The 22,209-nt window shown below is 35.3% G+C and overlaps 1 protein-coding gene across 1 annotated transcript in view; it reads right to left on the bottom strand.

Annotated features, from left to right (window-relative positions):
* Window positions 1–20,037: 20,037 nt before the first annotated feature.
* The window catches only part of ADAD1 (adenosine deaminase domain containing 1), a 49,928-nt gene continuing 47,756 nt past the window's right edge, over window positions 20,038–22,209 (bottom strand). The window contains exon 12 of the mRNA XM_019418973.2: window positions 20,038–20,151. Within this exon, the coding sequence (XP_019274518.2) occupies window positions 20,038–20,151 (114 nt within the window). The remainder of the gene's footprint in view (window positions 20,152–22,209) is intronic.

Genomic DNA, 22,209 nt, shown 5'->3' on the forward strand with positions numbered 1-22,209 from the left:
CATTTACATGAATGAGCAACAGAATACCTTAACTGTCTAGTCCCAAGGATATAATCAGTTCTTGCTCCTTTATAATTAGTCTGGAGAGTACTTGATCATTTTATTATTGCACAGAATATCATGCTGGCCCATTACATGGGTAATGTTATGCCAACTGGATCTGATGAGAATAGTGGTAGTGCCTGAGCAAGGAACATGTTTGGTAGAAGAAGGGAGAGAAGTCCTGCGGAAGTTCAAGGATGTAACAGGAAAATGAAGTTTCTAGGGGTTGAGTAGTTTCATACAAATTAAGAAATTCTTCTAAAGTGGAGGATGAGATGTTGTGGGCCTGAACAGCCCACTACAAAGAGGTACAAATCTTGGTGGGCCTCTACAATTTGGAAATACCCTACATACGTTAGTCTGACCCACTTGGTCAGGGGAGGTAACCCATTAGTCTGTCAGTTTTCAATCTGACCTACAGTAAGAAAGGGCTCTATAACAGGTATAGGCCTCAATTCAAATTCCCCAGCCAAATGGGCTTTATGACCAGGAGATCCAGGGATATTCAAAGTATTGTGACACAGATACTGTTAAAAGTCTCTAGAAAGTCCCTGGATAGTTTTCAAAAAAGACCATGCCCTACTGTGCAGGTAATACTTCATTTAAAAACATCACCTGGCTTGTGACAAAACCCTGGTAGAGAAAAATGCCTGACCACAGAACACCAAATGATTATGCAACCTGAACTTCACATCATGAACTAGTTACTAACTGATGTTCTGAAACATAATAGTGGGCAAACAAAGCAGCATTTCATCGTATAATGGAAGGGAGTAGGTTTGAACAGGTCCAGGAGGGATAACTAAACTTCCTAATCAGGCAGCTTAGAATCTCATGGTACCTGATTTAACCCCTCTTCCTCAGTCCTCTCCTTTGGTTTACTGGCGAACTTCCTTAATACAAATTCAAAGAAAGGAGTAAGATCCTAGTTTAAAAATGGATTTGCAATCGATGTTGTGATCAGCCAGAAGATGGATGATCCCAAAACTATAACCCTATTCAAAATTGTGTATTTGTCTATACCATGTGGAAGGATAAATGGACAGAGATATAGATCTAGAATAGACTGACTTATGAGAAGTGACAAAATGAGTTTGGTAAATGATCAGAGATTTGTAAAAGAAAATGGGAAAATGATGAAAAAGAGGTCTGGGGAAGAGGTATGAGAATGGACCTCTTAAATGGGCAGAGAATATAAAAATATTAACATACACTGTAAAAAAGGCTATCATTATTCAAGTGGGGAAGAGGACTCTTTCCCAGCCTCTTTCCCGGGATAATCCAGTGCTTACTCAATAGACCCATGTACAAAGTGACTATGGCCACAAGGATGGAGAGTGTGTATGAGCCCAATATGGTCTTTCACTCACAAATGCTGATCTGACTACTGCCACTGTTGAGTACTCAGCCTCCCAAAAGCATAAGCCAATGCTCAGCTTTCAATATGGCACAATTCCCCAGAAGAACCACTTGGCTATCTGATAGTAGATTGATTATATGGATCCCTATCCCTATGGAGTGAACACTGTTTTGTCCTCTAAAGGATAGATCTGTGTTCTAATTCTTATGTTCTTTCTCTGCCTCATGTAGTGCAGCATGACTTTTAGATTTATGGAATGCCTTATCTATCACAACACTGCCTCCAAACAAAGAATATAGTTATGACAAAAGAAGTGTGGCAATGGCAACACGCTCATGGATTTCACTGACCTCACTATATACTCCATCATTCAGAAGGGGCTTGAAAAGAGAGTGAAATGGCCTGATAAAGGTTCAGCTACCATATTTGTTTGAAAACAATATTGTGAAGAGGACATGTGGTCCTACAGGATGCACTATTTGTGTTAAACCACAGCCAAAATATGATAATCTCCCTCCACAAATTGCACAGGTCTGGCAATCAAGAGGCAGAAGTAAACGTAGTCCCTCTCATTATTATACTTAACGACCCACTTGAGAATTTTTACCTCCAGTCAACAAGACCTTAGCTTTGTTATTTTTAAGGTCCTAGTGCTCAAGTAGGCATGTTTCTACCAGGAATCTTGACTACTACCAGAAAATTGATTAAATGGAAACCAAGACTATGCTTTGGCCATGTGGGGACTTTCCATGCAGCTGAACTAACAGGTATATGACAGACTACTGTACTGTCCAGAGTGATTGATTTTGATGACAAGGGGAAATTGAGTTCCTGCTATAGAATAGATGCAACAGCTACACAATAAGTAGCACTATATTTGGAACCCAGGAAATCCAGCAGGGCATTTTTTGGACTCTCTTTCCAATAGTACTGGTCAATGGAAAACTGTACCAATCCCCCAAATTCAAGAATACCAAAGACTCAGATTCCCCAGAATTGAGATTTATAGTCCATCACTAGGTAAAGAATTTCAGCCAAAGTAATGGCAGAGGGTAAAGAAGAATATGCAAAGGATATTGGAAGAAGGTAACTATGATTATCAACTCTCATGACTAGCTATTGAGCAGAGACTCAAGTACATTTATTTTACCTGTTTTTCTCTCTTCTTGTCCCACATCATGTGAAATAAGACTTCACATAGTCTCACTTTCTTCATGTGAAAAATACTGGTGGTGTCCACCATTGTAATTTCAGGAAACGTATTCCTGAATTGATATTCACAATGATATCAGAATTGGTAGAACTTCATGTGTCCCCTTTGCTTGGGACACTTTTCTCCCAAATGAAGAGAGTACATGTTGAAGAATAAAGAGGTAAACTGTGCCAGATATCTTCCTTTTCCTCTTGACAACTCTACATCTCTTCCCACTCTCCTAAGCTGGCTTGCGTAGGCTACATTAAGGCATTTTCTTGCTTTATGGTATCTAGTTGAGTTTGGCCAAAGGGGATCCCTGGTAAGAGCTGGATGAAGGATCACCTCAGGATGGCTACATCACTAGACCAAAGGTCATTCTCCTCTCAAAGTGGTCCTTTATGATCCTGTCCTTAAGTTTTAGTAATCTATTCATCCTCCTCCCTCAGGCCTAAGCGTGGTAGCACTTTCTCTATGTGAGGACAGCAACCAATACAGGCAGGTCTTACAGATTACATTCCTTAAGAGAAAGAATGTACACAGGAGACATCCTGGATTTTTATCTGAGGGTATGTTTCAAATTATGGCACAGAGAAATGGAATTCAAATGGTAGTTCCACAAGGAAATAAAAGTAGGAATTCAGGGTTGTCAAAGTAGATGGGATTTGAGAAGCAAAGGCAACTGTGGATAAGGAGCCACTACATCCAAATACAAATTCTTTCCAATGGCTGATCCATCAGCTGCACATGCACAAACAACCACTTGACCACTAAAAAATGGCAGAAAAGAACATGTAGGGGGCAAATGAGCTGTGTATAGAGCTGTGTTGTGCTGAGGAGACACAGGTTGGAATTTAAGCTCTGCCACGGGGAAAAGGTCTAGTAAGCATGTAAGTAAGGATTTAAGATGAGAAAAAAGAAGGTACAATGTTCTAAGTAAACAAGCCTTGAAATGAGGATGAATCTAAAATATAACAGCTCTAATAAAGCCTAAAACCAAACTTCAAAAGGATCAAAAGCATCTGCCAGATCCTACTTGCTTCCCTGAATAAAATTTTAAAGATATTATCATCCGGACTCTCTATAATATTTCACTTACATGTGGCATTACTTAAAAAATTATGAGGCATACCTGCTAACACACACACATACTCAAAATTAAGAGGCAAAACCAGTAAAAAAAAAATCTCCAGTACAGAATTCAGATAGTTAGAAGTTATTTAAAGTAACTAATATGTTTAAGAAAAGAACTTGGCACATATAGATGAAAATATAGATTTCTGCAAAGAACTGAAATCTGTTTGAAAAAATCGAGTGAGACATTCTACAACTGAGAAATATAGTATCTGAAATTAAGAAATTACTAGATGTGTATATCAGCATACTAGACATAGCATAAGACTGGATTAGTGATCCAAAGACAGGCCAATAAAAAAATACCCAAAGTGATTTATAACAATACACCCCTAAGCCTCATTCCATGTTTTGGTTTGTTTTGGTTGAGTGTTTCCAGTTTGCAAACTGTCTTTCTGATGTGTGCAAAATATATTTATTACTACTTTGGTGATTTATAGTTTTATTTCTGTTATTTCTCAGCTTTTGACATGTGTCAAATTTTCATATTATAAGTAACCTCTAAAAGAACAGTATAACTAAAAAGTAATATAGCAGGAAACAAAATATTAGAAACATTTAACCTAAAAAAGAAAAGGTAAGAAATGAAGGACAAAGGGAAACTAAAGGAAGAAAGAACAAATGAGACAAAATAAATAGCAAGAAGAGAGACTTAAACCAAACGCCATCACAATAATCTCATTAAATAAAAATAAAAATTTGAATTAAATATTTTTAAATAAATATTACATTGTTTATATAAAATATACTTTAAATAGACAAGGAAGGATTAAAAGTAAAGAATGAAGGGGTGCCTGGGTGGTTCAGTTGGTTAAGCATCAGACTGTTGATTTTGGCTCAGCATGATCTCACAATTTGGGAGACAGAACCCTGTGTCAGGATCTTGTGCTGGCAGCATTGAGCCTACTCTGTCTCTCTCTGCCCCTCCCCCCGCCAAAATAAATAAACATTTTTATTCTTTATTATTATTTTTTAATGTTTATATTCGAGAGAGAAAGAGACAGAGCATGAGCGGGGCAGGGGCAGAGGGAGAGGGAGACACAGAATCCTAAGGAGGCTCCAGGCTCTGAGCTCTCAGCACAGAGCCTGATGAGGGGCTCCAACTCGCAAACTGAATAATAAGCTGTGGCTATTTAGGGGTGTGATTCTGCGAGGCTGGACAAAGAACAATTAAGAGGGAAAGTATGTATCCTTAAAAATTGTAGTCTAAACAGCCACTGAAGTTTGTATAAGATTAGAAGATGCTCAAATTCTAAGAAGCTGAATCCTCTGGAAATTTCATAGAAACACTAAAAAGACTATGCATTAGAGGTTGGACCAATTCAGGCTTACTGTAAAGACCACTCAAGACATGCCCTAACGAAGCTTAAAAGCAAGTCTTGAAAGGGGCACCTGGGTGACTCAGTTGGTTAAGCATCTGACTTCAGCTGAGGTCATGGTTTGATCTTATGGTTTGTGAGTTCAAGCCCCATGTCCGGCTCTATGCTGACAGCTCAGAGCCTGGAGCCTGCTTCAGATTCCCTCTCTTTCTGCCCCTCCCCTGCTCACACACTGTCTCTCTCAAAAATAAATAAACATTTAAAAAAAATAAAAAAAGCAAGTCTTGAAAGACTCAAATAATCCACAAGTTACTTCCATTCCAGAATCAAATTCAACATTGTCTGAAATAAGAGAATGACATGGATGGAGCTAGAGTGTATTACGCTAAGGAAAATAAGTCAGTCAGAGAAAGACAAATACCATATGATTGCACTCATATATGGAATTTAAGAAACAAAAAAAGATGAACATGGGGGGAAAAAGAGAAGCAAAACCATAAAACAGTTCTCTTACTTATAGAGAACAAACTGAGGGTTTCTGGAGGGGAGGTGGGAAGAGGAGGTGGGAAGGGGGATGGGTTAAATGGGTTATGGATATTTAAGGAGGGCACTGGTTGTGATGAGCAATGGGTGTTACATGTAAGTGATGAATCACTAAGTTCTACTCCTGAAACTAATATTACACTATATGTTAACTAAGTGGAATTTAAATAAAAACTTGAAGCAAAACAATGAAAACTAAAATAACAAAACCCACTCCAGCATAAATAAAAAATGAACAGGCACGTGAAGAAGCATGAAAATGTGATAAGGAGAAAAAAGCATCACTCAATAGAAACAAAAAAAAAATGACAGAGAAGATGGAAGTCACTATTATAAATAAGTTCAGGATTTAAAGGACAAGCATAACACAGTGATGGGACCAACTGAGAATCCAACAGAGAAATGAAAACTGTAAAAAATGGAACTATTTAAAAGGCTACAAAAATAAACCAAAGTTCTAGAACAGAAATTTTATAACTGAAAAACAGATGAAAAATTCACTGGATGAGTTTAAAAACTGGACACTGAAGATCAATGAACTTATACTCTGAAATAAATTCCAGAGAAACTATGAAACTAATGCACAAAGGAAAAAAAAAGGTTGAATAAAAAGTGACTAGAAACTCAATGACTTGTTGAAGAATATCAAATGATTTAACATATAGGAAATAGGAATACCAGAAAAATAGGAGAGCAAAAAAAGTTTGAAAAAATAATAAAAAATAATGGAAAATGATACTGCAATTAAAAATTTTACCATGAATAAAACCTCAGGTCTAATGGCATTTGTTTTATTTTTACAAATATTAAAGGAATAAATACAAGCAATTCTACACAAGCAATCTGAAAGAGATTCAAAATCATTCAAAAATCATTCTATAAGGCTAGCATAACCTTAATACCAAATGACATTACAAAAAAAGATGAAGTATTAGCCAATATCTCTGATAAACACAGATTCAAAAAGCTTTAACAAAATATTAGCAAATAAAAATCAAGGTTATATTGAAGAGTAATATACATATCCAAATTAGGAATGTAAGACTGGCTTGATGCTAAAAAATAAAATGCAATGCATTGCATACAAAAAATATATAAACTTAGATAGACTACATGTATCAGTTAAATTGATGTATAAATATCATTTAAGAAAACTGAAATAAAAATTAACGGTGGTCAGAAAACTAAGACTAGAAGGGGATTTTCTTAATCTGAGTATCTTTGTCACAAAAACCATAGCTAATATGTTAATGATGAAATATGGAAAACTCTCCTTCTAAGTTTGAGACTAAGACAAGGATGTGTATCACCATTTCTATTCAGTAGTGTAGTAGAGGTTCTAACAAATTTAATAAGACAAGAAAAAGAAGTATTAGAAAGGAAGAACTAAAATTATCATTTCTCATAGATGTGATTGTATAAATAGAATATCCAAGAGAATCTGCAACTACAAATTATTAGAGTTAATGGATGAACGTAGTAAAATTACTAGTAATAAGGTTAACATGCAAAAATTCAATTATGTTTTTATATGCCAGCATCAAACAGATAATCCCCTGATTTCATAATTAAAATTTATAAAAATACACAATAAAAAATAAAATAGCCAAGACAGTATTGAAGAAAAACAAAGCTGGAAGGTTCACATTACCAAATATCAAAACATTAAAAAGCTACTTAGTAAATAAGAGAGTGTAGCACTGATTTAAGGACAGAGCAGTGGAGAAGAAAAAGACCAACATATATAACATTACATGAGATGTGCAACCATAATTCAGTGAGGAAAGAATAGTCTTTTCAATAAATACTGCCAGGTCAACTGAATAGACAAATTTTTAAGAAAGTCTTTGAACACTACGTCAAAAAGAAAAAAAAAAAGAAAAATTGCAAGGGTTGACAAGAATGTGGAAAAATTGACACCCCAGTTCACTGCTTGTGAGAAAGCAAAATGGTGCAGCTACTGTGGAGAACAGTGGTAGTTCCTAAAAAGTTAAACACAGAATTACCATTTGATCAAGCAAGCCCACTTTTAGGTATATGCACAAAAGAACTGAAGGCAGAGACTCAAACACACTTACACACTAATGTTTATAGCAGCATGATCTACAATAGCCCAAATATGGAAGCAAGCCACAGACAGATAAACAAAAACAAAAAATGCAGTGAAATATTATTCAGGCTGAAACAGGAAATTCTGATACATGCAACAGCATAACAAACCCTGAAAACACTATGTGAAATAAGCCAAACACAGAAGGACAAATATTGTATGATTCCACTTATATGAGGTACCTAGAACTGGCAAACTCATAAAGACAGAAAATAGATTGGTGCTCACCTGGGGGTTGGGGGAAGGAGGGAGTAGGGAGTTATTGTTTAATGGGTACAAAACTTCTGTTTGGGATGATTTAAAAAGTTCCAGAAATGAATAATGGTGATGGTTGCACAGCACTGTGAATGTACTTAGTACCATTAAATTGTACACCTAAAAAAGATTAAATTGGTAAAATTGATCTCAAGGTCATCATCATGAGTGAAAAAAGCCAATTTCCTCACATTATACTATAGGATTCCATTCTTATAATACTCTCAAAATGAAAACATTATATATATAGAGAAACAAATATATATATTGAAGAAACAAAGGTTGTCAGAGTTTGGGGGAGAAGGCTTGCTATAAAGTCTGAGAGAGTTCTTTTGTGGGATGTAAAATTGGTCTTTTGTGGTCATATTTATTCATATATACATATGAAAATATTTCATAAAACTATACACATGAAAAAGGAGTATATATAAAAACCGATGATATCTGAGTAAACTCTGTGGTCTAGTTAATTGTATTGTGCCTATGTCAATTTCCTGGTTTTGATAATGCTCTATAATTATTTAAATGCACCATTAAAGGAAAGTGGGTAATGGGTACACAGATCCTTCTGTATTAATTTTGCAACTAACTTCTGAGGAGCCTATAATTATTTCAAAAAAGAAGTTTTAAAATTATGAGAGGAAAAATAATTCCTTTATTTAAAAACAAACACATTAGGGGCACCTGGGTGGCTCAGTCGGTTAAGCGTCCAACTTCAGCTCAGGTCATGATCTCACTGCTCCTGAGTTTGAGCCCCGCACCGGGCTCTGTGCTGATAGCTCCGAGTCTGGAGCCTGCTTCGGATTCTGTGTCTCCACCTCTCTCTCTCTCACTCATGCTCTCTCTCAAAAAAAAAAAAAAAAAAAAAAAAAAAAAAAAAAAAAAAAAAAACTAAAAAAATTAAAAAAACACACATTAAATCTGGTGTCATATACCCAAATTTAAAAAATTCTTGGTTTTTAAAAATAAAAGTTATGTTGGTAAGTGCAGTTATACAGGAGGTGCAGTCATTAAATTCTAGCAGTAAATGATCAAACAAGACAATTCATCTATAAGAATATATATATAAGGGGGCCAGAAATGCTCCAAATTTCTGTAGTAGTAAATTTCATTGCTGCTAGACATGAGGATAGCTATACCTTTCATTCTTGGGAAAATTTTTTAAAAATTGATTATAGTTTTCAATAAATAAATATTTATAAACAAATTACTACAGAAAAGTCATTGTCCAGGAGGCAACGAGTAAATATTGAATATATTTACTATTAGCAGTAAATATGTATAAATAAATGTAATAAGATAGGGATAGGATATATAAGAGTTAGAGACAGAGATATTTAAAACTAAAAGGTTTCAGAAAAATTTCATGGGCAGTTATATTTATATAACTGTTATAAGCTGTAGCTAAAATGGGAAGAATTTGGATAAAAAGATTGGAGAGTTTCCAGTTCAATACGGCAACACAGATCCTTAATTCACTTCTTCCTACAGATACACTGAACCTACAAATACATGTATAGAATAATTTTCCCCGGAAAAAAACTAAAGATTGGCAGGTCAATTCCCTCATATTGGGCAAGTGGGAGGGAAACCATATCAAAGTAGGGAAAAGCTGAGACACAATCTCACCATTACCCCATTCCCAGCACAGTGACTCACAACTGGAAGGGAACTCAAAACCTAGAGCTTCTCCCTGAGGAGCAGAGAGTCTATACCCCATTATCAGGCACTCCAACTTTTAAGATCAGCATCTGAGAGACAAGCCCCTAAAATGTCTGGCTTTAAAGACCAATAGGACTCTTGCCCATGAGACCTGTGGGGCCAGTGGCCAAATGAGGAACAGTTCTTAAAGGGCTCATGCACACCTTCAGCTGCTCCCAGGCCCAGCACAGAAGCAACCTTTTGAAAAGTTCCCAGACTTTATGTGAAAGAAGACTTATTTCTTAATTTTAACGCATTGGTCTGAGGGCCAGGGGCCTGCTGCAATACTCTTAAAGACAGAGGCTAGTGGGTGTCATCTTCCTGCCCTCCCACTGCCTTGCTAAAGGCAATGAGTATCATCTTTTTTCCTTCTTCTTCTTCTTTTTCTTGTTTTTTCTGCAGTGACCATCATCTTTGTACTCCCTTTCTGCCTCACTCCAGCCAGAGGGTGCCATCTTTGTGTTCTCCCTCTACAACACTCCAGATTGCCAGGTCTGCTGGAGGGGAGCTTCTATACATCTGGTATCCTGATATTTATATCTGGTAGCAGTTTTTGTGGCTGCTACCCAGAAGATGCCGCTCCTTGCTCACCTGACTCTGGTGGCCAGTGGGGGTTAGGGAGAATTTGCATTCCTGGGTCCTCTGGGACTGTAACAATCAGGGAAAGAGTTCTTGGGAGGCTACCACTCCCAGGGCACTACACAGATAGTAGACTAAATTCTACCTCCAAGCTTTCTGTGAAAGAGGCCTACTTGCTAGTCCTGGAGTTTCAGCCTTAGTAGCAGCTTCAGGTTTGGTATATATCTAGAAACTACAGAGGTCATCTCAGGGAGCACAGGTTGGGGGACACCATCTTTGCAGTCTCCCATTCCCTTACTTCAGGTCACGAGTATCTCCCTGAAAGGAGCTTATACACTTGTCTGGAGCCCCAATTTTTATGATGGCTGCTCATAAGCATGCATACCTTATTTTTTTTTTTTAATGTTTGTTTATTTTTGAGAGAGACACACAGAGCACGAACAGGGAAGGGGTAGGGAGACAGGGAGACACAGAATCCAAAGCAGGCTCCAGGCTCTGAGCTGTCAGACAGAGCCCAAAGGGAGCTCGAACCCACGAACCACGAGATCATGACCTGAGCTGAAGTCGGACGCTTAACTGACTGAGCCACCCAGGTGTCCCAAGCATGCAAACTTTAAAAGCTGCTGCCTGAGGGACTGGCTTCCAGTCAGATCTGACTGACATCCTCCCCTCTGGGACACTGAGAGGTCTTAGCACACCCTCAGTTACTGGGAGCTAATAAAAATAAAATAGACTTTCAGTACTATACTATAATATATATATATATTATATATTATATATAATATATATATAATATATAATATATATATATATAAATATATATATATATTATATATATATAAAAAATATTGAATAGCTCCCAGTAGTTGAGGGTGTACCACTAACTGGATTCTAAACAAAAACTTAAAAAAAAATCAAATAGACTGCTTGAACAATAACCAAAACTTAAGAGATAACAAGAACTAAGGCAAGGCTAAACAGTAAGGTTCATCTTCCACTTGAGGCCATTTCTACCACACTGGTAGCTGTTTTAAAACTAACACATAGAAATCAACCACAGAGTCAAGGAAAATGAAGAAACAAAGGAATATGTTTTAAATGAAAGCACAAAATAAAACCCAAAAAAGTCCTTAATGAAATGGGGATAAGTTATTTACCTGATAAAGTACAAAGCAATGGGCATGAAGGAGCTTACTGATCTCAGGAGAAGAATGCATAAACAAAGTGGGAGTTTTAAGAAAGAGGCAGAAAAATGTAAGAAAATACCAACAAGAAGTCAGAGAACTGAAGACTACAATAAGTGAATTAAAAATTACAACAGAGGGGCTCAATACAGACTAGATGAAGCAGAAGAAACCATCAGTGAACTTGAACACAGGGCAGTGGAACTCACCCAATGAGAGCAAGAAAAAGAAAAAAGTGAAAAAGATGAAGACAGATTGAGACTTATGGAACAGTATTAAGCAGACCAATATTTGTATTGAAGGGGTTCCAGAAGGAGAAGAAAGAGAGAAAGGGGAAGAAAACTTATTTGAAGAATAATGGTTGCAAACTTCCCTAACCTGGGGAAAGAAACAGACATCCAGATCCAAGAAGCCCAAGGAGTTCCAGCTAAGATGAACCAAAAGAGACCCACATGAAGACATGTTATAATTAAAATGTCAAAACTTAAAGGCAGTGGGGGAATCTTAAAAGCAGCAGGAGAAAAACAACTTGTTATGTACAAGGAAACACCCATAAGATTATCAGCAGATTTTTCAACAGAAATTCTACAGGCCAGAAGAGAGTAGCATGATACAGTCCAGGTGCTCAAAGAAAAAAAACAAAAAACAAAAAAAAACCCAACCTGTCTACCAAAAATACCCTGCCTGGCAAATTGTTCTTCAGAATTGAAGGAGAGATAAAGAGTTTTCCAGATAAGCAAAAGCTAAAGGAGTTCATCACCACTAAACACCTTATAAGAAAGGTTAAAGGGATTTGTTAAAGCTGAAATGAAAGGACACTAATTAGTAACAGGATATGAAAGTATAAATCTCACTGGTAAAGGTAAATGTATAATAAAGGTAGTGGATCAGTTTTAAAGATAATATGAAGACAAAAGTAGTAAAAATAACTGCTAACTCCAATAATTAAGGGCTAAACAAGAAGAAAAGATGTAAGTTGTGACATCAAAGACATAAAATATGGGGTGGGGAGTAAAAATGTAGAGCTTCAGAATGCATTCAAACTTATATTGTTATCAATTTAAAAGAGACTGCTATAAAAAGTTGTTACATGTAAGATGAACTGGAAATATTGGTCTCATAGAGTTGCGAGAAGAGAGTATGACAATACAGCAGGAAAGACAGATTATACTTAAAAAAAAAAAACCACACAGAATTATTCTAATTGGCTAAAACCCAGGATATTATTAAAGAAGTAGGGAGCAGTGAATAAACTGAAAGAATGATTACGGTAGACTCCAAAAAGCAAAATCATGGATTTTCCTATGAACTCTGCAGACAATGTCACCATCATATTTGTCAATTCTCAAATATAGTAAAGTTTGACAGTCTCAGAGCTAAGATATTCAAAATTTAATTTGAAAATGATATAAAACTGTACTGTAAATATTTTTCTATTAATGGAACAACTCAAAAAGAGTGGATAGAAAAAACTTTAAAATCACTAAAATTTTGGAAAAGCACCCACAGATGTAGTTTAATTATCTTACCACATCATCTATCCAAACAAATAACATTTTAGAAAGCTTCTACAATAGTGAATTTCCTCTATATTATAGTCAAAGTTCAAAGCAAAACTTTGACAAATACATTAATATATGTAGATAAAACTATAACTCCCAGGAAATACTTCATTTTAAAGTTTTAAATGATAACACCAGCCTACTAGGATTAGCATACCTTTTTACCTCTACGATCATGTAACAAATGAAAATTATAGCTTCTATGAAAACAGAAAACAATCCATACTTAAAATACCAATAAAGAAAGGCAATTCAGGCTCAGCAGAATTTTAAAGAGAAACATGTTATTTCCAAAAACAAATCCTGTTTTGGTAGTAATGATGTTCCTTTAGTAGTACTAAAACTATTAAACTAAAGAAAATCAGATATTTTTGACATTTATTGTAACACAAGAAGTGACAGAATAAGTTGTATTTCAAGTCAATTTATAGGATGGTGTCAGGATCAAAAGATTTCTAAAGAGGAAATTCTCATGCTTCCTGTTTACTTAACAATATTCTTTTTCCCTTCTCACATCAAAGAACAATTCTCTTTATCTAGGAACCATCAAATAGAGCTCATTTTCAAAAAAATAAAAACTTGCATTTCAAAGTAACAGTGATTCTTCATTAACTGTTGTTACTGAAGCTTGACAACATTCATATCCAGTCCCCATCAATATTTTCAAAGTATTTGTACATATTTAATATACATATTGTACTCAAATTATTTTTCACAAGTTTCATCTAAGGCTTCCTTAAAATAGTGCTCAGTCATCTCACTTCACCTTATGTGCAAAATGAAATATATTTATCTAAAAGTACCAACCAACCAAGAAACTCTAACACAGATATAATTAAATGTCCTTTCCAACTCTATAGGTACTGCCTGAATACATACATGATCATCACCATCATCACCACTGCATTTTTTTTTTTTATTAAAAAGTTTGGAATATTGTTTTCTAACCTTTGTCACATCGTGGCACAGATAAGAAAACAGCATTCCTGAACATGTGGGTAAATAATAGACTGTCAAAGGTCAGAATTGACTGTCCTGGGCTCCAGCTGTCCCTGGCACCATGCAGATAGATCCCTCAAAGACTGAATATAATGAACACTAAATTTCCATTCATAAGACATCTTTTCAACTAGATTTCAACTATTGTATTATTTCTCCTAATAACTGAGTTAGACTGAAGGTGAAGGGAACCTGACAAAATACAGGCCAGAGTTAAATATCTAAGAATTTCAACTTTGAAAATACCCTGAACACAATCCCCTGTCATCTCATATTTTCCCTCTCAGTGAAACTGCTTCACTTCCACTTAATTCTATTTACTCACTTAATTCTATTTACTCACAGTTTATTTTCCCCATTTTGGCTTGAGCATTTCATTCATAGCACCCAAAATTCCCTAGGGAGAGTTGATCTGACTCCAACTAGGCCAATTATCTGACCTGACTGCCAACTATTCCCTAAAACAAGTCATAAACGTCACATTAGCTGGCTCCACTAAAAATTCATGCACATTGATGAAGTCTCCCTCATCTTATAAGCAAACAAACAAACAAAAAACCAACCACAGCTATATTAGGCCCTCCATTAAGCTTCTAGAAAGAATGGAATTCAGTCACTGACTCCAAATCCGCATCTCTCATTTACTTAATTGTGGTCAATCCTTCCGCTACCAGCAAATTTTTATTACTTTACAGGGTGGTGTTTTGTGTGGTCAAAGTACTACCCACATCAAATCATCTGCAATAACTTGTTAAAATACAGATTTGGGGGCTTTTCCCAGATCTGCTCAATCAGTGTACCCTTCAGTGATGCCCCTTCTGAGCAATCAGTTTGGGGAAATGCTATTTTAGTCATCTGTAGACTCCTGGTTGCCAATTCAGCAGTATTTTTGTAGTTCTTATTCTCCTTGACCTGTAGAACACTTGAGAATGCTTATTCTATTCTTTGAAATTCCTCTTTCTGCCAACCTTACTCTTCACCCACCTGTCAAACAACTCCAAATATTGCTTCCTCTTATTTTTCCTAATGCAAAATATAAGTGTTCCTTGGGGATCTAGTCCTAATATATTTTTTATACTCCTCAAAAAGAGGCAAACACCTTTTCTCACAATTTGAAAACTGCCTCTTTGAAAGTGATTCCTAGTTTTTTACCTTTACTCCAAAACTTTCTCCAAGTCTCTTACTGTATTTCTAATTGTTGAATATCTCTACTTTATAATCTTATTACCACCTTAAAAATATGTCAAAGCTTCAAATATTTTCAGCCAAATCAGATTCCATTCTTGACTCTACTTACATTTATAGTACTTCCAGTTTCTAGCTCAAACCCATGGTATCATTTTCAACTTGTCTATCTCCTTTGTCTTATATATTCTATTTTTTGGTCCTATTTCCCCACCATTGCTTGAATTTGTCTTCCCCTTAATAACCAGTCACAACCCTGACTGGAATCATTATTACTTATTAGGCTATTGTCATGGCCTCCTGACCTTTTAGGCTCTTCTATTCTGAACAACCTAAAAAACCTGCCACTACAATATACGTTATAATAGCAAAAGAATAGAAAACAACCCAAATGTCTATCCATATGTTTATGCAGGTATGTGATTGCATTGAAAATAAAAGATAAATGAAAAACCTAATAATTATATATATATGTGTGTGTGTGTGTGTGTGTGTATATATATATATATATATATATATATATATACATATATATGTGTGTACACATCTATTATACTTATGTGTATTTATATAAAGACAGAGGGCGTACACATGCACACACACTCTCAGGAAGGAACAGGGATAAATGCTAGACGTTTCTGCATATACCATGAATTACAGATTTGTTATACTTTTATGTAATAATTTTTTAAATCTCAATTTTAAATATCAAGAGCTAAATTAAATGAATAATTTGAAGTGTGTCATAGGCTGGAGGCACAACTCATATAAAGAAGTTCAAACTGGTTGTACATATCTGGTAGAATACGTCCGGAGGACAAAAACAATTTTAAATTGTTTTCAGCAATCAGGGGCACCTGGGTGGCTCAGTTGGTTAAGCGTCCAGCTTTGGCTCAGGTCATGATCTTGCAGTTCGTGGGTTCAAGCCCTGCATGGAGCTCTGTGCTGGCAGCTCAGAGCCTGGAGCCTGCTTCATATTCTGTGTCTCCCTCTTTCTCCGACCCTCCCCTGCTTGTGCTCTCTCAAAATAAATAACATCAAAAAAATTTGTTTTCAGCAATCATTCTATTGATGGTAGTGATGGTATTGTTATTCTGAGACTACTATGTAGGAGTTGTAGAAAAAAGTGAATAAGAAGTTATATTGCTATCACTAGGAATCAGGATTTTGGTGTGAGAGGAAGGAGATACAAATGTAAGATTTAAGAGGTTGATTAAAAAAACTCTGTGGACCTGAATTTGAACTAAAATAATCAATAGGAACGAATAAACATATTATTTTACCTTAATGTACATATTTCTAAGGTATTTTTCTCTGAAAAGACCTTGAGGGGAAAAACCTCAGTATTAATAGGTACCCTTAGCATCCAGATTATAATTTCTAACCACTTTCTACAAAAAGGAAATAGAGCTTTTTAAGAGAGAAATGGCCATTTCCAAGTATGGGGCAACAAATGCACAAGATGAGGCAAGAACATTCTGTTCTAAGAGAAGCTCACAAAGACTATTGGGATCATGATCAGAAGACAAAGGCACAAACATGACAAGGTTCTCACATGAGACAAGGACACTGCTCATTACTTCTGTTCACATTGTACTAGGAAATTACAGCCAGTACAAAAAAGCAAGAAAAAGACATTTGAAGTTAAAGACTGGGACAGAAGAAATACATCTGTCATTATTCACATATGGCACAACTGTGTATGAAGAAAATCCAAAAAGCTCTAAACAATTAGAATTAACTTAGCAAGGGTACTAGATAGAAGGCCAACATAAAAAAAAAAAAAAACACAACTAGTTTTATGTCTATATATCAGCAACAAATAGAAAATAAAATATACAAAATGATATTACTTAAAAGAGCATTAGAAATATCAATTAGAAGAAAACCACTGAGAGGTTTAGAATAGGCTTCTTTTTAAGAAATTTTTTTAAACACTTTTATTTATTTTTGAGAGACAGAGAGAGAGAGAGAGAGAGAAAGACGCAAAGCATGAACGGGGAAGGGGCAGAGAGAGAGGGAGGCACAGCATCCGAAGCAGGCTCCAGGCTCTGAGCAGTCAGTACAGAGCCCAACGTGGGGCTCAAACCCATAAACCGTGAGATCATGACCTGAGCTGAAGTTGGACGCTCAACTGACTGAGCCTCCCAGGCACCCCTAGAATAGGCTTCTACTAACACAAAAGAATAATATCAATATGAATTTTAAGGACTGAAACCCAAATATGTAAATTCATAATGATAATGAAAAAAATTCTCATTGGTGAACTTTAAAAAATGACAGGGAACCTGCTATTTGAAAAACATAAAGACAGAGAAATAATCCAGGCTTTGTTATCAAGTACGCCCCAGGTAATCAGACCATTTATAAGCAAACATTTAATAACATTCCAGCTAATGAGAGAATGTGATTATCAAACTCTGCAACCCCTAACAAAATAAGGCAATGATCACTGACCGCTAATATCACAAAAATAAAAGAACCCAGACATTGTGTCTTGTGATGAAGTACTACTTCATATGTACTACTTCGTAAGTACTACTTATGAAGTATTGTTGCTAAAACAAAACAAAAACAAAAACAAAAACAAAAAATAACGAACCTCTATTTGAAAGCCTCTAGATTTAACCATTGATTTCAGGAAATAAATAAGACAGAGGAACACATTAAATAATATCATGGAGATGTAAGTAGCAAAAATGAGATTATGGCAAACTCCACTAAAAACAGTTTCTTCAAGAACTAAATTAAAAGAAAAAGAAGTGAGAGGAAATCTATAGATTGATAATTAACACACAAATTCCAATATAATGTAATTTTGATCTTGATTCCAACAATCTATATAACACTTATGAGATATTTAGAGAACTACTACTAATTTTTAAGGTGTTGCTAAATGGATTGTGGTTATACACATATGTGTGTATTAAAGAGTTCTCATATTTCACAGATGTGCATGAAAGTATTTTCAGATGAGAGAGAGAAACCAAGAAACAGCCTCTTCCTAGAGAACAAACTGATGGTTATGGGGGGGGGGGGGGAGAGAAGGGAGTGGTTAAATAGATGATAAGGATTAAGGGATGCACTTGCTGTGATGAGCGCCAGGTGATATATGGAAGTAATGAATTCACTATGTTGTACACCTGAAACTAATATTACACTGTATGTTAACTGTAATTTAAAACTTAAAAAAAAAGAAATAATATGTCTGGTATTTGTTCTAACATAATCCAGCTTGGGGAAGTATATATGAAAGAAGATTGCTATGTTTTAATAATTATTGAAGCTGGGTGATGGGTACATGGGAGTCACTTACTATTCTATTTTCGTATGTTTAGAAATTTCCATAGTAAGTGAACATAAAAATGTTGTGGATGGTGTCTTAATGTATGTCACTTCCCTGCACAAAACCCTTCAAGGGTTCCCTTCTGCCTACCCAAATCAGAACATCTGCTAGACTCAACCCTCAACTTTCCATCCAGTGTTCTATTCTCTAGGTGCAAACACTGTAACATTTCCCATCTAATCTTTTGTTTTATTATTTCCAACTGGAATATATTCTCTCTTCCATTTCGGCCTTCTCACTTTTATCTATCCTTTAATGTTTATCTCAGATAACAGAACCTTAGAGCTATAAGAGGACTTAGATGCAACTAGTTTAGTTTTTGAAGAATTTTTAAAATTGAAGTTCGTAAGTTTGGATTTAGAAGTCTGATTTTCTTCAAGCAAAGTATCTTATATAATCATAACACAGAGTACATAAAAGAGGCAATAAGTATTGCTGCTTTTGATGTAGGGCAGTTTAGAGTCCTTTCGATGAAGCTTCTATCTCTGAACAAAGAATGACAATTACTGGTATCAACTGCAATCTTGAAAAGATATTTTTAGAATAGATAAAACAAATTTAAAAAAAAACATTATCAACATCATCAGAGATTATAAAGATCCAAGCTAGGAGGAACAGAGTGTGAGAACCAATAATGCTTAATTCATCTGTGACTGAAACTAAGAAATAGGTTGAACTACAGAACAAACTCACAATTTCACTAACGATAGATATCCTAACTCAGGTGGTAACTAAACTTTTCCTTTTGATCCAATCATATTATAAACAAATATAAATGTAAAGCTAAATAATCTTTGGTTGATTATCAGAAATCCCTACTTATCTAAATTACAAGGTATTAAATCACATTTGGATGGAATTACAGAACACTGGAAAATGGGCACTCTTTATTTAAAGTATTTATGATGATACTATTAATCAGAATAACTAATTTATGAAACTATTCTCTAACATGCTTAACATTTTTCTGCATGTATATGTGCAGTTTGCATTCATAAACTTCTTTGATGTGAGGAATGACAGTTACTGATTTTTACTATTACACAAGCATGGTGATTAGCAAATATTAGGCACTCAAATGTTTGTTGAATTAATCAACAAATGAGCAAGGACTATTATTTGTATTCCTGTATTCTAATTTTTAATTGAAAAAGAAACAACAGGAGTGAAATACCAGGTCACAATGTTGAATATATCTGCTACATGGATAACTTTAAAACAAAAACTTAAAAGAAATAGAATTTTCTTTTAAACTATGAAAAGGGTAATGGCCTTATAATGCCTGTGAAAATAAATACAAAATGGCTGCATAATTAATCAGGTAGTAATTTTTCCAAAATTAAAAAAAAAAATTAAGAACCCCAATGCTTTCATGTAAATTATTATTTTCAAGCCAATCTCTGGACATTGCTTTTGCAAAGACTCAGGTTTTGAAAGCTGAAATCCACCAAAAATTTTTAAATATTTTTACTAGTCAAAGACACCAAAAAATAAAAGATTTTTAATATGACAATGGATTGCCTAAATCACATACTAAATTGCTCTATACAGGGAGATTTCACAATCCAGGAGCCATAGCCATGTTGCTGCAAGTAGGATTTCAACAAAGTTTTAGCTTCTTGATAGGATCCAGACATACACTATAGAAAGAAAAAAAATTGAATTATAGGATATAGGCAGAATTTGGCTTATGAAAAGTAAGTAGCCCTAATCTTGTTTCTTTGACATTTTAAAAACTACTGAAAATGTTTTTGCATTCCTATTTTTCTCGTTATTTTTGAAACTAAACATTTTCCTTTCCAACATTCCTTAAAGACATCTTTTAAACATTTTTTATTAAAATAATCATACTCATTACAGAAAACTTGAAAAGTAGAGAAAATATTAAAAAGAAAATAAAAACCACCTGTATTCCCCAAACTATAGATAACCACCATTATTATTTTGGTTTATTTCCTTTAATTTTTTATAAATGAACATATTGATTAAAAGTATTGATACTTTTAAAAAAGCTTTACTGAAGTATAATTTACATACCATAAATGGAGTCACTGCAAGTATACAGTTATGATGATTTTTTGTAAATTTATACAGGCATGCAACCATCTTATAGTCCAGTGGTAAAACAATCCCATCATCTGCGAAAAGTTCCACTGTGCTCATTTGCAGTCAGTCTGTATTCCCAGCGCCAGCCAACCATGAATCTAGCTAGTTTGTATTTAAAGTTTTGGTTTTTCTAGAAATTTCATAAAATGTAATTAACACAATACGAACTCTTTTGTGTCATGCTTCTTTCAGTTACCATGTTTTCAGATTAATTCATGTTGTTTCATGTATTTACAGTTGGTTCTGTTTTATTGCTGATTAGGATTCCATAATATGGGTTTATCATATTGTATATGCATTCACAAGCTGATAAACATTTGAATGTTTCCAGTTTTTGCCTATCATGAATAATGCTGCTGTAAACATTTATGTACAAGTCTTATGTGGGTATAAGTTTTTGTTTCTCCTGGACAGACACTAGTGGAAGTGTTGGATCACATGGTTAACTATAGGTTTACCTTTGCAAGAAACAGTCAAAATGTTTTCCAATGTGACTGTACTATTTTACATTCTCATTGGCAGTGTAAGAGGTCTCCGGTTTCTCTGCAACAATACCTAGTATTTATTTTGTATTTTAGTGGATGTGCTACAGTATCAAACTGTGGTCTGATTTTGCATCTCCCTAATGACCAGTGAAGCTGAGCATCTTTTATCTGTGTACTAGGCTATATTCTTTGCTATATATGCACTGGGTTGGAATGCCAGGGTGGCTCAGTCAGTTGGGCATCTGATTCTTGATTTCAGCTAGGTCATGATCCCAGGGTCGTGAGATCAAGCCCCATGTTGGGCTCTGCACTGGGCATGGAGCCTGCGTAAGAGTCTCCCTCCTGGGGCGCTTGGGTGGCTCAGGTGGTTGAGCATCCACTTTTGGCTCAGGTCACCATCTCACAGTTTAGGTTTGTGAGCTTGAGCCCAGCATTATGCTGCTGTCAGCATGAAGCCCCCTTCAGATCCTCTGGACCCCTCTCTTTCTGCCCCTCCCCTGCTTGCATGCAGTCTCTTTCAATAATAAACATTAAAAAAAAAAAAAAAAGGATATCTCTCTCTCTCTCCCGTTCTGCCACTCTCCTCTGCTCGGTCTCTAAAAAATACCCCACAAAATTAAAAAAAAACAAAACAAAACTGGGTTGTTTGCCCTGTTAATACTAAGTTGTAAAGAGTTCATTGTGTATCACAGATCCAAGACCTTTCATCAGATGTATGATTTGCCAGTATTTTCTTCCACTGTATGGCTTGTATTTTCATTTTCTTAATGATGACTTTTGAAAAGCAAGTTTTTAATTCTGGAGCCCAGAATTATGTCTTCTTTAATTACTCTCAGCAACATCTTCATTCTCAGTGTACAGATCTTGCACTTACTTTGTTAAATTCACTGCTAAGTATATTTTGTATTATTTTAGATGAAACAGTTTTCCTAATTTTTTTCTAATTTTTTTTTTTAACATTTATTTATTTTTGAGAGACCAAGAGAGACAGAGTGTGAGCAGGGGAGGGAGACACAGAATCCAAAGCAGGCGTTAGGTGCTGAGCTGTCAGCACAGAGCCCAATGTGGGGCTCAAACTCATGAACTGTGAGATCATGACCTGAGCCA

The sequence above is a fragment of the Panthera pardus genome, unplaced genomic scaffold (genome assembly GCF_024362965.1).
Source record: "Panthera pardus isolate Hobbes unplaced genomic scaffold, ASM2436296v1 HiC_scaffold_13, whole genome shotgun sequence".
Taxonomy (NCBI): domain Eukaryota; kingdom Metazoa; phylum Chordata; class Mammalia; order Carnivora; family Felidae; genus Panthera; species Panthera pardus.